At 33.9% G+C, this 20314-nt stretch overlaps 1 protein-coding gene, 1 long non-coding RNA gene and 1 pseudogene across 3 annotated transcripts; all 3 read left to right on the forward strand.

Annotated features, from left to right (window-relative positions):
- Positions 1-75: 75 nt before the first annotated feature.
- LOC129297047 (cation transporter HKT1;3-like) lies at positions 76-2965 on the forward strand (annotated as a pseudogene).
- A 919-nt stretch (positions 2966-3884) lies between these two features.
- On the forward strand, positions 3885-12559 carry LOC129297046 (uncharacterized). 2 transcript variants are annotated; one of them, XM_054935422.1, is made up of 5 exons: positions 3885-4092; positions 6796-6952; positions 7054-7480; positions 8545-8859; positions 11073-12559. In XM_054935422.1, the coding sequence occupies exons 4-5, from the start codon at positions 8695-8697 to the stop codon at positions 12126-12128; spliced, it is 1221 nt and encodes a 406-aa protein (XP_054791397.1). In that variant the 5' UTR covers positions 3885-4092; positions 6796-6952; positions 7054-7480; positions 8545-8694; the 3' UTR covers positions 12129-12559. The 2 variants fall into 2 exon arrangements, with proteins under 2 accessions (XP_054791397.1, XP_054791398.1); XM_054935423.1 differs by lacking the exons at positions 3885-4092; positions 6796-6952; positions 7054-7480; positions 8545-8859 and adding an exon at positions 10752-10932.
- A 496-nt stretch (positions 12560-13055) lies between these two features.
- On the forward strand, positions 13056-14125 carry LOC129297045 (uncharacterized). The gene is made up of 2 exons (XR_008590097.1): positions 13056-13576; positions 13986-14125. It is a non-coding gene; the product is annotated as an uncharacterized LOC129297045 (long non-coding RNA).
- The last annotated feature ends 6189 nt before the right edge of the window (positions 14126-20314 follow it).

Consider the following 20314-nt stretch of genomic DNA (forward strand, 5'->3'; position numbering starts at 1 on the left):
ATCGAACCCAGAACCATAATTTCTTCAAGCTAATGGACCTGTTGAATTGAATATTCATTTTTTGTAGTAGTGAAGGCCAAGTAACTTGGACAATTTGTTCACCTCATTGTCTGCCTCCACAGTGTCAAGCATGTCCACTGTTGAAATGGAAGTTTTCTCTAACCTCAACTTATCGTCATGACCATATTAATGTTACTAGGAGGTGAAGTGTTCACCTCCATGATTGGTCTCTTCTTCATCAGATTGAAGCTCAAAACCCACCAAAACACTGTGACTTTTGATCTTCTTGACCCATTTGAGTTGGAGATGGAGCAAAAAAGATCAGAACCCGATATTAATGATGAGTCATCTGCACTAGGTAGTAGTGTAAAATACCTTGGTTTTGTCGTCTTAGGTTATCAAGTAATTGTCCAAGTCATAGGTATAACAATGGTGTCTGTTTACCTCCCCACTGTTTCGAGTACTAAAAAAAGTTTTGAAAGAGGGATTGAAACTGTTCACATTCTGTGTTCACGGTAGTTTTCAACATTCTCAAACTGTGAATTCGTTCCCACGAGCGAAAACATGGTTGTTTTTGCTAAGAATTCTGGTCTGTTGATGATTCTGATTCCTCAAAATGCTTCTCGGGAACACACTGTATCCTTGTTGCTTGAGATTCTCAATCAGGGTTTTGGGGAAATTTGTGAAGAAAGAGGAAAGCAAGCACCTTTTGATGAAGAAGAATTCGCAGGAGGTCATCGAGTACAAACATTTGCTTAGGAGGAAGCATTCGAGGTTTCTGTTAGTTACTGTTGTAGGTTCATCGTTGTAGGGTTCATAGTATGGTATGGTGGTTGCATTGGACTGTAGCATTGGAGCGACTCAGCTGGTACGGGAAAGTGATTGGGATAATGTTCGAGAGTTTTAGTTCAAGACATGCAGGCGAATCCATCGTGGATCTCTCCGTCTCATCACCTGCAATGCTGGTTCTATTCGTGGTCATGATGTCAGTAACTTAGTATCCTTTCAACCCATAATCTCACCACACACTCCTCTCTCTCTCTCACTCAATCTTTACAAAGATCCAGATATGATTAGAGTTAGAGTCTGGTTTGTCTAACTTTCTACGTCACTTTTCAAGGAAAAGTGATGTAAATACTCTACATTTTAAGTCGATACATCAGATCAAGAGGCAAAAAAAAAAAAAAAATGGTATTGCAACAAAGAAGCATAAAATTTTGGATAGACTGGATATATCTAGAAAGAAAGTAGGATTTGGAAGAAGAAAAAATAATTTGACAAAAGACTTTTCATAATTAAAAGTTTCTTTTAACTCACCCCTTCATTAATTAATTAATTTCCGGTCAAGCATGAATTTTGAACTTTTGATGAAATCCCATGGATATAGAGTTTGGACACTATTATGAGACGCGGGATCGGACCTGGAACACTTACAAAATCTAGATCCATTTAATGTCTTTCAAAGATGTGCCTGGCTTGAATTCTCTTAATTAGGATGCATGAATTTGTTCTGATAATTGAATAATTCAGCTTTCAATTATATACGTTATCCATTATCCAAATATTATATAATGCAAAAAAATTAAATGACTTTCTTGTGCAATGAATTAGCGCTATACCATACATTTTGATATTATTATTTTTTTGGACTAGAATAATATTTCATTTGCATGATTGGGCATCTATATGTGAGAAATATGTAATTTATTTTGATGTTTATCTTCCTGCGTCATATCTAAATATATAGTCTTTCCTTTTTTCAATTATTAATATTCGAAATGGGTCAGGCTTGCGTCTATCAATGCCTTTAACTCAATTAATCATTGGTTATTTTCATAGGACAATCATTGCAAAATGAATAATCATATTCTATAGTATTTAGATTAGATTAGATAATTTTTCTTTTCGACCAATAATTTATTCAACACAATCGACCTAAAGCCAAAATGCAAGCTCTAGGATATGTAGTGGAGTTGATGAAGACATGTATTGTGTTGTGTGCTTAATAAAAAACAATTTAAGTAGAATTCCAAGTAATCTGAAAATGTCGTTTTTCTTTCATATGAGTTAAACACAATTATAAAAGTGTAATACAGAAAAGGTAAATTGGTATGAAGTTATTTTCCTTCTATGTTGCATGCAATCAATTTGTTGCTGTGGGAAATTAAATTCATTATTCAATTAATTAACATGTCACTAATTAGATAAAAAATAAACTACTTAAATTAATTATATACTTAATATATTTTTTAAAATAAAATTTAGATGAATGGATATTTTTATATGCATAATAACTTAACATGCATGACACTGAATCATTGTGATTGCTATTAACACTTTTTAACTACATTCTTAACTTAAAATTTATTCGTTTTAATTTGATCCAAAACAAGTGTAAATATTTTCTAAATTTTTTATTCTGATGCATCTTGATTTTACACTGTGCACGTGTCAAAGAGATCCAAGGATCAGAAGCAGGAAGAGCAGAGGAAGATTAGCAGAGAATTATAATAATGTCTCAACTCTCATATCTAGTAGTTTTTGTCATAATGATCTGCATCACTGGGAGCAAACATCTCAAGCATGATCCTTTTAACTGCAGTGTCTTCAACATAGTGTTTGAAGTTATCAGATAATTTAAACCAAACAAAAACTATGCATCCAAATTGGAAAACATGCAGGCATCATTGACGTAGTTGTATACATGTGTCCAATAAATTATAGAAATTTGAGTCATAACCTCAACAAATTGAATGAATGTGTAGTGCATACGGGAATGTGGGATTTTTGATGGGATACAAATGTGAGGGAAGGATAAGTGTAGAGGAGCATTGCGAGGACAAGTCGACCGGTTTCGTGGAAGATATGGAGCCCTCAAGGGAAGACCATTCTGACAATGGTGATGCTTTTTGGGAGACTTAAGAAGTTCCATATCAATGGAGGCCGAGCTTGGATCCTCCTCTAATCATTCTTTCATATTCTATAGTTTTTTTTCTGGGTAAAATCAAAAATATAGATGGATATAGCAGTGAGTTTGTGACTCATACGTACACTTACCACTATATAGGGTATAGAATAATCTTGACTATATATCTATGCAAAAAGAAAATAACATATTCATGATTGAGTGAATTTAACAGCTTTGAATGAATGTTCATGATAATTATGTAAGTATATGAAAGGCATCATACCTCCTATTCATTTTATTTTGTTTTTTTTATTTTAAAAAACTAGCTCTCACCCCCTATGTACATTGCAAGGATTATTGAAAATTGAAAATCTTGAAAAAAAAACATTTCATAAAATGAATAGTAATTAATGGTGCTTTTAATTCAAATAATTCACTGATGTAGAAAATATATTTTTTTTTTATATTTTTTACACCACCTCCTATATTAACGTGGCTTATGAAATCAATGTAAAAAAGTAAGTTTTACCACTGAAATTATATTCTATTATAATAATATCTGTAAGCAATAAATGGTGCAATCTATATTGAGTTAAAAATTAATATATCATCATATATTAATTTAAAATTTATAACTATGTAATAATATTTGTAAGTAATTTTTTTGGGCAAATAATATTGTAAGTAAATAAACAGCGCAATTTTAAAAAATAAATTATTTATAATGCCTTTTACTTTAAAGGACACTCAAGCATTAATTTTTTTAAAATACCCTTAAATATTATAATTATAATTTAAGTATTATTTTGAAATTATAAATATTTTATTAGGGGATCAAGACATTGAAATTAATCAAACCATCTCACTGGTCCCGCGGTTGATGTGCCTGGCGATAGCTGTTTTGCGGGGAAAAAAATGAGCAGCAGCTTCCTTTGTTCATTCCTAGAGGACCCGACCATCTCATTCATTTTCTCTCCACTCTGAAAGTACAAGTTCTTCTCTTTAGGGTTCATGCACCTTCCCGTCTGCAGTAAACCCAATCTTACACCTACGTTTTGTATGATTTTCACGTGTACGATTGGAATTCATCCTTTTTGATTGCCGGAACAGCTGAATTTCCAGTTGGGGTTGGAGTTTATCTTTGAGTATGCACGACTTTGAGCTGGATCAGCAAGATCAGAGAGGTATGGCTTATTCTGTATGGTTTTAATTTCTGGTTTTTGCAAGTGTTGCCCCTGTTTATTTAGCTTTTCTTTCTGGTGGTTTGGTCGTTGTGCTCTCTGGAATGTTGATTAATGTCGCTGAACAATTGCCACAGTATTTTTACTCGTCGTTTGCTTGCAGCGAAAACCCATAAAATTTTATTTTCAAGAATCCATGTTTCCGTATTTAATTTTTGGTTTGTGTTTATGATATCATGTATTGGGAGCACCTGAGTTATGATACCTGGTAGCATCGATCCGGCTCTGAGCGGTTTTTGAGATTTTTGAGAGAATGAAGGGGAATTATGAGATGTGCCATATGAGAGTCAACGATCAATTGGAGATTCTCGAATCTAATTTTTGTGCCTCTCATGATATCAGTTTTACATTCGAAAAATTATGATTCTATGATTTTTTTTTTTTTTAACGCTAAAAAAGCCAGGACCTCCCGCTCTTGTTGGCTCTTGCCTACCAGTTAAATAAATTACTATCAGCTGGCTGAGAAGAGGAGCTTGGGGGCAGGGGCCAATTGGTCAAATTGCTCCTAGAATTTCTGCATTCATCCATCCTAATTGTCTACTATTTGATCTCACTTTTGACAAGAAAGTCCAGATTTGAGGACTGTTAGCATGATTTGTTTCTTTCATTTCTCTGTTTGTGATAAATGTAAGGAAATAGACCAACAGGAACGTAGAGATGTATAGTGGTTCCGCTAATATGGTTGGTGTATAATGCTTGGACTTACTATGAAAAGCATTTGTTTTTAGGCTTCCTTTTGGGATTTAAAAAAAAAAAAAAATTTCTTCATTCTGGTGTTTTCTAAGGAATCTTCTGGAGCATTAAGCTAGAATTCCTTAAAAAACTCAATGAATGAGACTTGAAGATTGTGCACCACTTGCGAAATAGACATATCATTAGTCTCTCGTAGTAATTACATGTCTGGGATCCAAAATGTGTATAAACTGACATTTTCAATTTAAGATGATTTCATTTTTTTAATTATTCCGATCTGAACCTGGCAAATTTTGCAAGCCCTTATTGAGGGCCAAGTCATTGCATGCTTTGGTGATTAACCCAATCTCTCTGAAGACTCATTTTAAACAACTCAAATTGCTAGGCTGTTATCACTTAATGACAACGAACATTGCCTGCCATGCGTTTGACAAAACCTCCACTCAAAGCATCTACCTTAGAGTTCTTATCCTTGAGTTTATACTCAAGGCCAGAGATTTGGCAAAGCATTTTCTCTCCTTAATAGCATGCTCACAAAATTCATAATACCTGGGTAGTTTCACTTTTGCATGTATTTTATGTTCATGCTTTGAGAATATTGATTTAGCTAGACTGAGACCTGTTCATGAGAGGACCATAGTCTCTTGACTAGGATTGGACTCTCTTTGTTGTAGTGTACTTGTGACAGCTTATTCAAAATTGGTCTCCTTAATGGAGTGAACTGTATAATGGGATACCTCAACTGGGTTGGTTTTGCGAATTCATTGATTATGGTTATGATTATTCTGGTTTCTTTCGATGATAAAGGATGCAAATATTTAATGCAATGCAATGTGCTAGGAATGAGCTAGATGGATACACAATATGCTTTTAAGTGTTTCAGATTCTAGCTTGCTAAGAATTGTCCATTAAGAACATGGCTTAAGTTTGAAAACACTGAGCTGATTTAAACAGTAGCTTGTTTGCTCTTTGAGAATGCTCCAGTTAATAGCTTTTACAGGGTTGTGCTTTCCAACATGTATGCTGGTGATGATAGTGGGGATGATGTGAAGAAGAAATTGATGGGTAACATAACAGGTGATCTGAGGAAGGGAAGGCCATTTTGCTAATTTGGAAAATTAACATACATCCTGATTAATTTTGTTTGTTTGTTTTTTTTGTTTTTCTTTTGTTTTTTTTTGTTTTTGTATTGGAGAAAAGCTTTTGTGACCGTTGTTAATTGTTAACTTAAAAGAAAGTTTTATCGTACTGCTTATCAGCAATGTTATATAGTAGTGAATGCTGGGCTCTAACGGGAAGCAAGAGCATAAAGTTGAGTAGTAGCAGAGATGAGAATGTTACGATGGATGTGCGGACATACACGTAAAGATAAAATTCGAAATGAGCACATACGTGAAAAAGTGAGGGTGGCACTATTGAGGAAAAAATGGTTTTAGAAAATCGGTTGAGATGGTTTGGGCATGTACAAGAAGACCAAGCACCAGTGAGAAGAGTGGAACATATAACTTTGAGTCCGATTAAAGAGGTAGAGGAAGGCCTAAGAGACACTCTTGGAAGTTGTTGAACGTGATCTCTTAATTAATAATATTCTAAAAGTTTAATAAATGATAGAGTACAATCGTCTTGCAATCCATGTAGCCGACCCCAATAGTGGGTAAAGGCTGTTGTTGTTTGTTGTTGTTGTTTGTTTGTAATGTCATGGAAGCATTCATCAGAAGCTTTAATAGTTACTTTAAGTAGACCCATAGATTATCCAGCCATGGCTAGTGTATAACAGTAAATTGTGAAGAAAGCAACGAAGAAATTCGTTGCATTTCAATACATGTTTAGCACTACACAATAGAGCACTCGTCTGTATTTTTTATTTTTATTTTTATTTTTCTTCCCATTTAAGATAGTTTGATTTTTGGTATCAAAGCTAATGTTGAGTATTTTTTTTCTTTTCAATACCAGATTTTCTTTGAACCATATTAATTAGGCGCAACTAAGGTAAACTTCCAACATGGAGGATTCCAATGCAATGACTATTGAATTCCTCCGAGCAAGGCTGCTTTCTGAAAGATCTGTCTCAAGAAGTGCAAGACAAAGAGCTGATGAATTAGCAAAAAGGGTACTGTTTTTCTAAGCTACTTCATGGTCTCTTGGAATTAACCTTGTTTGATATTTTGCTTGACCCTTTCGTAACTCTTTGTTGTTAAATGTGTCAATCAGGTCAAGGAATTGGAGGAACAGCTGAAGTTGGTGACTCTTCAGAGAAAGAAGGCTGAGAAGGCAACGGCGGATGTTCTTGCTATTTTGGAGAATCAAGGGATAACTGATTTTTCTGAGGAATTTGATTTGGTTTCAGATGAGGAAATGCCTTGTGAATCTGGTGCTGGTAATGATTCCACAAAAGGGGAAGAGAGGTCTCTGAGCTCTAAAGGAAGAAGACATGATTCAAATGAGATGTCAGGTTCTGATCCAGATTCTTCACCAGTAGCTGGTAGAAGCTTATCTTGGAAGGGTCGCATCAATCTCCACACTCCTATGAAAAGTACAAGAATTATAATGTGAGAAGACGGAGTATTTTTTCATCTGTTGGTTCTGCAAAGCATCGCCTTGGAAGATCATGCCGCCAGATTAAATGTAGAGAAACCAGGTAAGTTGGTAATTTTTTTAATAATTAGATTATTGCTTTGACATTCTCAGTCACCATCTTCGAGTCTGCTTATTGTTTGAGCAATGTATCTTTTGGTTGGTTTCTGAGAGTTGTGCTTGATTTACACTTCTTGGTGCAGAGTTCCTTTCACTTCTTCCTTTCAATTGTTCTATTTGTTACTTCTGAAGGTTTACCTGAGTATTCTGCCCCTTCATATGGTCAAGGGCTAGGCTTAATGACCTCAAACTAGGCTCAACTGTGGCTTGTCGTACAAGTATCACAAGTAACTCTAACTTCCTCTCCTTTACACGCCTCTAACAACACTTTTTTAGAATTAAACTTGATTCTAATCCCCCAAAGAGAGGCTGCTTGATCCTAGCCTATAAGACATCTTAGGGCAAGAGGCAACCTTGAAAATTGACCATCCTGCTCCAACAAAATATTATGAAGCACAGGGAAAATCGTGCATTGCCATAAAGTTTTTAATTGGCTTTTCTTCACTTCTTGAAAGTTCAAGATGATTTCAATTGTAATGGTTATTAGGTTTTTAACTTGCTTTTACATTTGTCTACTTGAGTTAATGCCCTTTTTCCTTTGCTGTGAAGTCTTTTCATAAAACTTATTATCTTATTTGTCCATTGCACTCTTTCCTTCCTCTAGAATTGCACTTCCTAACAGACAAGTTTTACCAGAACAGCTCCTACATGTCATAAACTCAATGCACTTTGAGCATATAAATTCAAATCTAAGTTTGACAGTTTGTCATCGCCTGAGGTAGAACATGAACTTGTAGATCTCATCGTGCCGCAATTTATTTGACACTCTCTAAGAGAGCTTACAGGTTTGAGAAAATATTATCTGATAGAAAGTAACTAATGAAGCACTAAAATCTGTTCCCAAAAAAAAAAAAGTATTAAAATGAATTGAATATTTCTGCTTCCAAAGGGAATGCTCTATGATGCTCCTAGATCAACAAGCATAAACTCTTGAATTCGGTTATGTTTATCTCCTAGTCTGCTCTCTTGTTTTCTTTCTTTTAAATTCAAAAGTTTTTTTCCCCACAGATCTGTAGTTGAGGAATCTAGGGATGAACTTGTCAAAGTTAATGGCCAAGAAAAAGTTGTCCGCTCTTCTGAGGGAGGTCCAAATGTTCGGACAGTGGTTCTGACTTTCTGAGAACAGAATCTATAATTCAGGAAAAGGGTAAATCAGAGATGAAGCTTGCCAACAATAATTATAACTTAGATGCATATGCTGAAGAGAGGGACATGGAAAAGGCACTTGAACAGCAGGCCCAACTCATTGGCCGATATGAAGAAATGGAGAAGGCTCAAAGAGAGTGGGAAGAGAAATTTACAGAGAATAACAACAGTACACCGGTATGCTACACCATAAACTATTTGAGCCATATCCTCTCTATGTGTTACTACTGTAAACCTTATTGCTGTATGATTGTGCATCTATGGCTTTGGGAGGTTGGCTAAAATGTGGGTTTTGATATCCTTTGTTTGATTTGAATTTTCAAGAAATTGCTTTTTTTCATAAGGTATATTACCCAAGAAAATTTATCAGGGTAGATATGTCTCGTTACATTTTTAGTTTTGTATTAGTTCTGCTATAATTTGTTATTCTCTTGCTTACAGCTTCGTTTTGCCCTTGGCAATGTGGTATTGTGGCTCAAAAAGTCTTATAACAATTTTGTTGGCCCTTGAAGAAAGCAACACTTCCTGAACGGGCATAAAAGGGGATTTGATTTGCATTAGGGAAATACTGTTTTGGCATTTTAAAGAGCTTTATATATATATATTATATATGTTTTGAAAGTGGAGTAGGTGGTTGTAGTAAGTCATTTGCATTTCTGTTTCAACTTCAACGCTTGCATAAACCAATTTCCACCCCTCAACTAATGGTTTAAGTTCCTTCATCAATACAACTAGTGGGTTGACAAAAAACATCAGACTGAACAAATCATGAGCAGGGCTTACCATCTATTTTTGAGCCTGGAAGAAAAACATGGATTTCCTCAGACCTATGTTTCAAGCCTGGAACGCCATACTGCAATGACTTTTCCTCAATGTCATATGACTCACCTCCTATCTAATTAACTGAAAGCCTCACCAAAAGTCCACTATTGGTCTTTCACTCTGAAGTTAAAACTAAATTTGTATGGGAAGGGGAGGGCCGTCTGGTTTCTGCTTTTTGCTTATTTTAGTCTTCCTTGTGCTTTCAACGAGAGCAGAATAACATGCAATATTTGGAAATGATAGTTAATTCCAGCTATGTCATTATAAATCTGTGAGGTACACCATGTCCATCATTGAAAACTCTCAAGTCTCTACTCTCTTGTTCATTGAAAATGAAAACGAGCAGAAATCATTGAAGAATGGGACCTGAATTTTATTTGGCATATGCAAACAAAAGCACAACAGTAGATCTTACTAGAGTGCATTTTGAGATTTGAAAGGATCTTAACTTGATCATAGGAATTCATTTATGACACCGCTAAGTTGGCTTAAAGGGGATGTTTAGTTAAACATGCTCCACTAGTCCAATGCTTGCTTTGCGTGTTCATGGTTTATAGTTTGGTGGAGGATAAGTTCAATGGATCAAGCTCTCTCTTAAGGAAAAAGCCAGATTTGTAGTTTATTTTTTTCTAAACCTGTTTTTCTAAAGCCTTCGATTTTGTCCAGCTGTCTGGTTATTGACCAATTTTGCTGTTCACTGATTGGGGATAAGTTTTGGACCGCACTAGTTACTGTTCATGGTTTTTTCAGTTGAAGCAGCCGGTCAAGTGTGGACCTTTGACTTTTATAGCTGAGGCCCTGTTCCCTTACTGTCCATTACGTTTGTGCAAAGGCTGTGTTCAAGATTGTATTGCATAATTGAATTTTCTTTGCTTGTTGAGCCTATCTTCAGATTCTCTTTCATTGTTATCTTATGTGCAAGTGAAATGATGGCCTAAAAGAATGTGCAAGTGAAACAAATTTCACAGTCCAAATTGAATTAATTCTGTTTCCCTTATTCATAGAATTCTAGACCATGTTGAAAACCCACGGGAACCTTCTTTTTGTATAAATTTTTTATGATATGGTTGAAGAGTTTGGACGTAGAAGTAGATTTTGGAATCTTTCAAGTAAGCTTGCCTTTTGCTACAACACACATAAATTTATCAGAGAACCCACTTGCCAAAGTAAGCCAATCTGCCTAGTTAAGATACTGTTGACAAAATGTGGAAAACAATTTAGGAAGAATGATGGAATGCGCCTGAGAATGAACGAGGCATTTCTATATTGTGTTATGCTACGTATGTTTCAGAACATTTTCAGCTGGACTAGCCTAGAGGTTGTAGCATTTGGAAGTCCAAATTTTTTATTCGCCTTCTTCAGAAGTTTGCAATTCCCATAGCTTGCTTGAATCCAATGATAGAATGAAGCATGGCTTTAGATTCTCCAGTAAGTTGAGTGCTATTTACCAATATCGTCTCGTGTGTTATTTGTCAATTAGCGGTGTATGCTAAATGATTTTTTTTTTTTTTTGTGTGCGGTCCGTTTGAAATCCTGACTCAGTCTGTTTTTGGTCTTAAATCATGTAGGACTCATGTGATCCCGGAAACTACTCAGATATCACCGAGGAACGAGAAGAGAGCAAGGCCCAGACTCCATCCTTTGTTAGGGTGGTTGCCAAAGAAGATCAGGAGGCAAAATCAGAAGCTGCTGAAACCAGCGGCAATGTGCTAAAATCACATGATATTGGCAGTCACAACAATCATAATAGTGCGAGTGTCAGCAGTTCTGGCTTGATTGCTCAAGAAAATTCAGATTCCACATTGATGGGCAACAAAAATCACAAGAGCTCAGAAATATACCATCATCAGCCATCAGATAAACAGCATCAAGGCCCACATAGTCTCGGGCCTAATGATTCCAGGCCAGCAAATTCTTTTTCCACTGATGTCTATAATGGTCTGGCCCAGAAAGATACTTCTAGCAGTTCAAGGAACAAACATGACTTCCATGCATTAGTTCCTCATAAACCTCTGGAGTTAAGTGGTGTACTTGACTCACTTAGACAAGCCAAGTTATCACTACAGCAGGAACTCAATAGGTTGCCACTAGTAGACAATGATTACAATGGTAAAGCCATTAAAACTTTAGCTTCTGCAAGTAAAACCGAGGAGAGATTAGATATTCCCATTGGATGTTCTGGTCTGTTCAGGCTACCGACAGATTTCTCCGATGAAGTTCCTACTAGATCCACTGCTATTGATTCAGCATCTCGCTTGAGTTCAAACTTTTATCCTGACAAAGAAATTTTGAGAACTTCTGTTACCCAACTTGGCACAGGCCCTTACTTTGGTAGCAGATTGAATTTCTCTCCAGATCATCATCAATCTCTCGCCACACGTTCCCTGGAAAGCGGGTCAAGATTCGAAACTAAGAAGCCTCCTTTTGATCCTTTTTTGGATGCAGGTCTGCTGGCTTCCAGTAATTATTGGTATCCCATCTTCCCATCCTATCAGAATTTGACTCCTCAGATGCCCTTCAGTGATGGAATTTCAAGACCTTATCCAAGTGGACCAGTTGGGGTTCCTCCTGCAGGTCACTTCCCTTTATATGATGATCATGCAAGTCAAAACGTCTATAGGTAGTATTTAGCAGGCATATAATTCCTCTAGGTTGCTAGCTTCTACTTCACTCACGGTGTTGAAGTAATGGTTTTTCTGTTAAAAGGTGAATTGAGTATCTGTATTCTCTATAGTTGCTGGGAAAGGGGAAAATTTCATGACAAAAGACCCTATCTGTTCTCTCTGGAAGCTAAACTCTGGTGGATTACTTATTTTCATTCGCGGAGGTCTGTCTCCATTCCCAGTTTCATCTCTACTAGGAGCCTGGGACCCCTAATTTTTGTTATTCTCTTTCTAACTGTGCCTTGTCCAACACGAGCTTAATTTTTTGTTATCTTCGGCAAGGTTTTATTAACATAAAAACAGCCATGATATGAGTATAATTTTTATAACATTTCCATTGGTCAAGATGTGACAGCTTAGTTGGAAATATATAAGAAGTAATTTTGTTAGTATTTTTTTTCGGGGGAAATTAATGGCTTCTTTGGGAGTTTTATTTCTGTAAGGCGAAGAATGTGACAAGTTTTATTCACTAGATAGGTTTTTTTTTTTTTTTTTTGACCTGGACCAATGGGATTGCTTGCATGAATTAAACGATATCTATTGCTGTCATTATGCTTTATGGTTAGCTAAACTTTTAGGAGATAGTAATGGGATGAAAATTAGATTATTATAATTAGCTGAAAGTTGTGATTTGGCATTTAATAACATTTATAGTTGGGTTAAATGATAAAATGTTTTGAATTTTTTTTTAAGAGCATTGAAGATAATTTTATTTTGAAACTTTCGAAAAGGGTGCTCTCGTTAGGTTGACCATGTATTTGGCACGTGGCAGTCACACGGCATTTAAAAAAAAAAATTTGATCCACGTGACTCTCTTCTTCCTCAGTCGTCTCCTCTTCTCCGTTCTTTTGATCTCTTCGCCACTTCCTCCTCAACCCATCACCGCCCAGTCGCTCTGATTTCGTCGCCTATCATCTCCAAGCCCTGATTCGGTATCTCAACCACCGACCTCAATTCCATATCAAAATGCCAATTTTTTTTCTCTCTGCACCTCCATTTTCAGTCTTGCAACGATTCTGTAATTTGCCTTCAAGTGGGTATACTTGCGTTCGATTCACAGTTGAGCCATCTTAGAAAGTCAGTTACTAGATCGATGAATTGCGAGAATCTCTGTTCTTAATATTGAGAGGGTGAGATTTAGGGGCTTCCAGGAAGGGGATCTTATAGTTGATAACAATGGAGGAAAATGAACAGCATGGAAGTAGTGGCTTCAAGAGTTCTGGCGAGAATCTGTAGTCTGTACGTTGCGAGATTGGGGAGCTTGAGGCCGGCGAAAGCATTCTCCTTGTTGAAAAGGGTCCTGATGGCACCGATGTTAAAGATTCTAGAGGCATAAGTCGGTGGAGACACTAGACGAAGGGTCCACTTGTCAAGGCACCTTTTGTTTCCTCCTCCTTCATCATTAAGAGGTTTGATCTGAGATTGTTGCTTAGCATCTCTTTCAGTTTTATTTATTCCAAAACTTTGAGCTTTCCTAATTGTTCTTCATGGTGATCAAGTTTTGATTTCACGGTGATCTTTTTTCGTTTTTTTTTTTTTTGGTCTGGGTTTTGCTTCAATAGGTTTGTGATCTAGGTTTTGCTTGGATATTGTTGTGATTGGCTTAGATTATGAGTTCAACGGGTCTTTTTTAAGTTTGCATTTCTGTAAAATTTTATATAGCTTGTTGTATGAGTTCAGACATTGGTTTCGGTTGGTAGAGTTTGGCACAAGTGGCTTTCATCTTCACCTGACGTTTTTTGAGAAACATGGTGCACAGAGTTTTTTTTTTTTTTTTTCTTTTACAGTGTTTTGATGGGGCTTCTGCATGGTACACAGGGAACGAGATCGAGAAGAGGAGATACTGAGGAAGAAGACAGAGTAGAAGAGAAGAGAAGCCACACGTATTCGGTGCTCATAAGAGCAGGAGCAATTCTGGCCTTCATTTCAATCTAAATTGCCCTCCATTTCAATTTAAATTTGATTCCTACCATTCATTTAAATTAATTTTAAAATATTTTTAATATTATATTTATTAATATAAAAATATAAAAAATTTTAATAAATATGTTTATTATTAATTTGGTCAGTATAGATTTAATTTAATAATTTAATTTAATATTAAAAAAATTATAATTTAACTATCCAGATAAACTCTAGATAATTTAGATATAATTTAGGTGACTTAATCTAATATTAAAAAAATTATAAATTTACAAATTAATTATTTAAATAATTTTATATAGTTCAGATTTAATATTAAAATTTTTTACATTTTTATTTTAATAAATATAATATAAAAAAAATTTAAAAATTAATTTAAATGAATGGTCTATATCAATTTGAATTGAAATGAAATTCTGGACTTGATGAGCATTCAATGATCATGTCATCACATGATCATTGAATGCGAATGCTAACAACAAAGAGGAAAAATTATTCTTTTTTTTTAAGTTTTAAAGTAAAATTATTCCAAACAAAAGTTTAAGACATTCAACGCTTTTAGAAAAAAAATTTTAAGACATTTTTGTCTTTTAATTGTTTATAATTCTACACCAAGTTAAAATAAGGAGTAAATAAGTAAATTATTTTGTAAATTTAAGTCTAATAGCATTATAGATTAAAAATTTGTTTGTTGTGTAAATTATTACCTCAATTTTTAAAAATGATGCAATATGGTCTTTGTTGTTATTAAAAATTAATGAAAAAATGATAATAAAATTTATTCAAATTATATAAATGACAATATAATTTTTAAAATGTTATAATTTTAATAAATCTTTTAGAAACTTATTTATCAATACATTTTAAATGAAAAATTATTTTACCTTTATTGATAAGTTGTAAGTTTTTATTTAGTTCTTGTGATTCTTTGAATAAAAATGTAATTCTTTAAATAAAAATTGTAAATGAGTTTTGTTATTTTAAAAACTTATTTTTTAATAACATAAATTATGCTTAATAAATTATAATATCTTGTGATATGCTTGACAAAAGTCATTATTTTTTAAGCAAAAATTATGATTGGGGTTTGTTTTTCAATCTTAATAACTGTTGTGATTTATATAATAGAAATTGTGATTCCTTAAATAAAAGTTACAATTGGGGCTTGTTATTTTCAATAAGTGTAAAATAATTTTTTACCTTAAAATTTATTGACACAAAAATCTTCAAAGACTGCATTGAAATCATGACATTTGGAGAAATTAAATTGTCATTTATATAATTTAAAAATTATTATTTTTAAAATTAATTTTGATCATTAGTTAATCAAAAAAAATAACGTAAAATCATCAAAAAAATTACAGAAAATAAAAAAAATTGACAAAGAATTTAGTTTATTTTTGTAATTTTTTTGTCATTTTCTAATCAATTAATTTTCAAAATTAACTTTTGTTAATAATAAAAATTATATTAAGAGTATATAGTGTTATTAAATTTAAAATTTAAAAAATAATTTATCTACTTATCTTAAAATAAATATAAAAGTTTTAAAACTAAGCAGGATCGTGTGGACTTTTGTACTTTAGCTACGATTTCTTTTTTGTGTTATAAGGAATATAGACATTCTTTGATATAATTGAAAGGTTACTCGATTTTTGTGCTTTAAACAAACACTTGAAGTTGAAAGTTCAATTCTAGCAAATTTAATTTTATATTTTTTTATTATTTCAAAATAATATTTAATAACATTTTTTTCCTTTACCCTTGAAGTAATTTATTACTTTTTGTTGTAATAATGTTTTAGAGGCATTGACATTTTTTTACTTGTGATATTTCTTAAGCAAATATAATAAAAAATGGTTATATTTTTTAATCAAATATAATTATTAATGACTTGAAATTCACATGGATTTGATTCTTCGACGCGCTTTTCCCAAGCTAACACATGGTGAATCTCTACTTAGCTTCGTCCCGTTAGCCCCTTAATCTCTTCTATGACTCCTCTATCAAGATGCTGTTGCACAGCGTCATTCATGAAAAAGATGCTGTTGCACAGCATCATGGATTATCCTTTTAAATTTATACTCGTTACATTGATGTTTTAATTGAGAGAGCTAGTATCACGAAAAAGAGTTATCTATGAAGGGTTCTGATGGCAAGAGGTTGAGTAAAGTGCCGTGGAATAAAAGCCGTTGGGGACATCGACTCTTGACGAGGTGCCATTGTCACGAGTATCATATTAAGGAGCCTCATAAGTAAAGTGAGATTTATAAGTGTAAGAGGTTCTCCCATTTAATAGGTTAGTCTTTTTTTGAACTTGTGTTCATTACATTATTGTAACAGGTCTCACATTGGGGAGCCTCACAAGTGTTGTAGGATTTATAAATTTAAAGGCCTCTCCCTTTTACTGGACTAGTTCTTTGGGATGGGCTTTTCCTTTAAACTTGTGCTCATTATGTTAGTACTTTCATTGAATGGCCAGTGTCACAAAAAAGGCTACCCACAGGGTTTTGATTGATGGGAGGCTGAGTGAAGTATCGTTGAATGAGTTTGCTGTGGATGTCAGCTCTCAATAGGGTGACATTGTCACGAGTCTCATATTGGGGAGCCATATAAGTGGTGTGAGATTTATAAATGAGAGGGACTCTCAAATCTAATATACTAGTCTTTTGAGATGGATTCTCTTTTTGGGTTTATGCTCGTTACAGAGAAAAGTCAACTCTAAGTGAAAGATAATGAAAGATGATAGTCTTTAATGAATTTTCAGTATTATTTAAAAAAAAAAACACTTACAAACCCTCATTTAGCTCGTTTGTAAATTTCATATTCTTAAATGAAGTTTTAATATTTTATTAACTCTTTGTTTTAAATATTTTTTAAAAGAATAAGAAAAAATAAATATAAAAAGTTATTTCATATACTTTCATTTTTATTCTTTCAATGCTGGGTCTATTTTTAATAAAGATAAAAAAAGTGTGTTGTTGTGTTATGTTGCTTGACAAATTTTACTTTTTAAGATAAAAATTTAAATTGTAAAAATAAAATAAAATAAAATATTATTTGATAATTAATATTTAGATCAATGCGAATAAACCCAAAAGCCTAAAGTGTTAGGATTGAATTGGACTGTATAAGTTTTTTTTTTACATGTTTAAGTATTTTAAATCTGATTTAATAAACTTAGCTTATATAAGCCCTACTCACTCAAGTTATTGGTTGTAAAAGCAACACATGCAACTAAATCGGATTTGTCATGAATACTAGATGCTTGGGAAAAGGAAAATTTCATGACAAAAGATCCTATTAGTTCTCTTGGAAGCTAAATTCTGGTGGGTTACTTATTTTCAATTGCGGAGGTCTGTCTCCATTTCCCAGTTTTATCTATTTTTTTTTAGTTTTTCTTCGCAAGGTTTTCTTTTCTCAACATAAAAACAGCTATGAATATAATTTTTTCAACATTTCCATCGGTCAAGATATGACAGCTCAGAAGGAACTGCATGTGAAAATATTACAAGCTTCTTTGACAAGTCAACATAGTAAAACAACAACTGTGTAATTCTATAAGAAGTAATTTTTTTAGTCATTTTTTGAAGAAATTAATGGCTTCTTTACGGGTATCAACATGTTTTGATGTATTGAAAGGTTATTACTCTCAAATCCATTGTGTGAGTTAGCCTCCAAGTATAATTTTCAACTAAATATAGGGTTTTTGTGCTCTACACCAACGGTAGTATAATTTATTATAAAAAATTGATTAATAGAATAAGTTTTAATTATAAGTAATTATGTTATAATTTAATGGTGTTTGAATAGTATTTTTTGAAATTAATTTTCATAAATTTAAGATGTTTGAATAATTTTTATCAAAATTAATTTAACATGTTTAAATTACAATAAAGGACGTGAGTTTTAGGATAAATATTGATAAAATTGCTTATAATATCATTAAATTTATTTTTTATTTATTTAACAACAAAATATAATACTCATTTATATAGTTATTTAACACATATGATAAACAATATAAATTTAAAATATATATATTATATTATAATGTGAATAACTTAATCTATACAAAATGAAAAGGAAAGCATCACCCAAAAAGAAGAGGAGCATGGTCTTCATCTATGAATCATCTCACCCACCTTCTCTCAATTAACACCTTGACTCCCATTACCTTGTCAAGCCACCTCTGTCTCTGCATTTTCTATTGAAGGCACGCATTAATAGATTAGATCGAGGAAGATGAAATCACAAATCATGGAAGAAGAGTTGCAGGTCGAAGAGGAGGGTGTCAGAGATTTGAACGATGTTCATGGTAGAGTGAAGAGGGAGGTCACACTTGAATGCTAGCGGTCACTGGAGGAAGAAGATGCAAACACGTTCTTGTGAGGATGCAGGTAAGATCAGAGAATGATCGGTAGAAGGATTTAGTCATGATCCATACAATGAAAGGGCTATCTCCAGCAGATTCAAAATTTTAACAAAAATAAATGTCCCAAAAATTATAATCGATCTTGAGAAGTACGAGCGATCAACTTCAACCAGAACGCCATTTAAGGTAAGATAATCGATCATGTGAAAGAAGAGGTGTTTGGATAATTTTTATGGAAACATAATTTCGTACAAATAATTAATTTTGAACACAAATCCACCCAGGCACCGAGTGATTGAAAGTTTAGTTCTTGACCCTTTGTGTTAAACAAATCTACTTAGAAAAATGTATGACATGAACATTATGTCATGGCTAAGTTTCTTCAAACTTCAGTAACAAAAAGTCCTAATATGCAAGTATCCCCATGTCTTGAGTAACAGTTAAAAGCAGAAGCATGGGCTTTGTTGAGGAACCTCCATATTGCTGTGGATACAGGGTATTTAAGAGTTATTTTTGAGTCTGATTTGAAATTATTGGTTGATACTTTAAAAAGCGATGTCTTTAGACAGGACATATCAACATTGTTATGATGGAGATCAAAGAAATAGTGAGAGCTCAAGAGAGTTTTCAGATAAGATTCATCTCAAATGACAGTAATCGTGCTGCTGATGTAATGGCAAAGAATAGATTTAATGAATCACAAATTTATGACACAGGCCCAAACTTCATATAAGGGCCCTAATTCAAAATGATATTTTGGGATTAAATTCTCAACTACTTTGATTTTATTTGTAATTTTGGGCTAGTTTCCTCTTTTTATGTCCCAAAAAAAAAAAAGTCATTTTACGAGTATACTTGCTTCCTTAATTTGCAACAATTGGAATTTTCAAAAACACCCGGTCTTCTGCAATCATCTAGAAAATCTGAGTAGTCTGCAACTTTTTTAAAAAATGGCTTGAAATTCACGTAAATTTGATTTTTTAACGCTATTCCCAATCTTGCACACCACGTACCCTCCATCTCTCTCTCTCGCGCGCGCGCGCACAAAAACAAATACTACAGCTCAAGGTTAAATCTGTGCATAAAGGCTCCATATATCAAGACCAAAACTTGTCTCAAATTTGCAAAACCCTGTAACCCCAAGAATTTGATGTTCATAGAAGGTCTGAAAGAAGCAAAGAAATCTCACAAGCAAGCGATGCCATCCACTGAAGCCAAAGTGATCGACGAAAGTCCTCTGAGAAAAATCCCAATTCTGGAAAGCGGCATGCTCGAGGATGATTTCGGGGACATGTGCGATGGGTACTATGGATTTCAGACAGAAACAGGAGAATCGGCTGATCCGAGGATTCTGAGGTTGCTGGAATTCTTCAGGCACCTCTATCACCGAAGAGCAGAGACGTTTCAGAAGATTGTTCCTTCTGGTCTTCAAGAGGATTTTGTGGAACTGTTCGACAAAATTGGAGCTTTGTTCTCTGGGATCAAATCGAAGCACAAGACGAAGACAGTTCAGAGAAGTTTGAGCGTGGGCCAACGGTCACTTGGTGGCGATTCTGATTTGAAGTTGAATCGATTTAAGGTGAGAATCGTTCATGTAGATAATGACAACGTTGGTGAGAAGGGTAATAATACAAGCGCTGGTAAGAATGTCAAAGGAAGATGAAGATATATACAACTAAATTTGATTGCTACGTTGATGCTTGTAGGTTGTGAGGAGCAGGAACACAAAATACATGTAAATTGTAAAGTATTGCGCGCGAGCTCTGTAATTCCTTATTTGATTCCTTTTTTCTTTTTTTTTTTCTTTTTACTTTTTTTAATATTCATATAAATTTTTTTTCACCAACAT

Source organism: Prosopis cineraria, unplaced genomic scaffold (assembly GCF_029017545.1).
Source record: "Prosopis cineraria cultivar Desert tree isolate PC_DT_omini unplaced genomic scaffold, ASM2901754v1 PC425, whole genome shotgun sequence".
Classification (NCBI taxonomy): Eukaryota; Viridiplantae; Streptophyta; class Magnoliopsida; order Fabales; family Fabaceae; genus Prosopis; species Prosopis cineraria.

Excerpts from the sequence above, each read along its gene's own strand:
- LOC129297046 (XM_054935422.1), top strand. The coding sequence starts at position 8,695 with ATGAAGCTTGCCAACAATAATTATAACTTAGATGCATATGCTGAAGAG. Across the intron at positions 8,860-11,072 it reads AGAATAACAACAGTACACCG|GACTCATGTGATCCCGGAAA; the intron begins GTATGCTACACC and ends TAAATCATGTAG.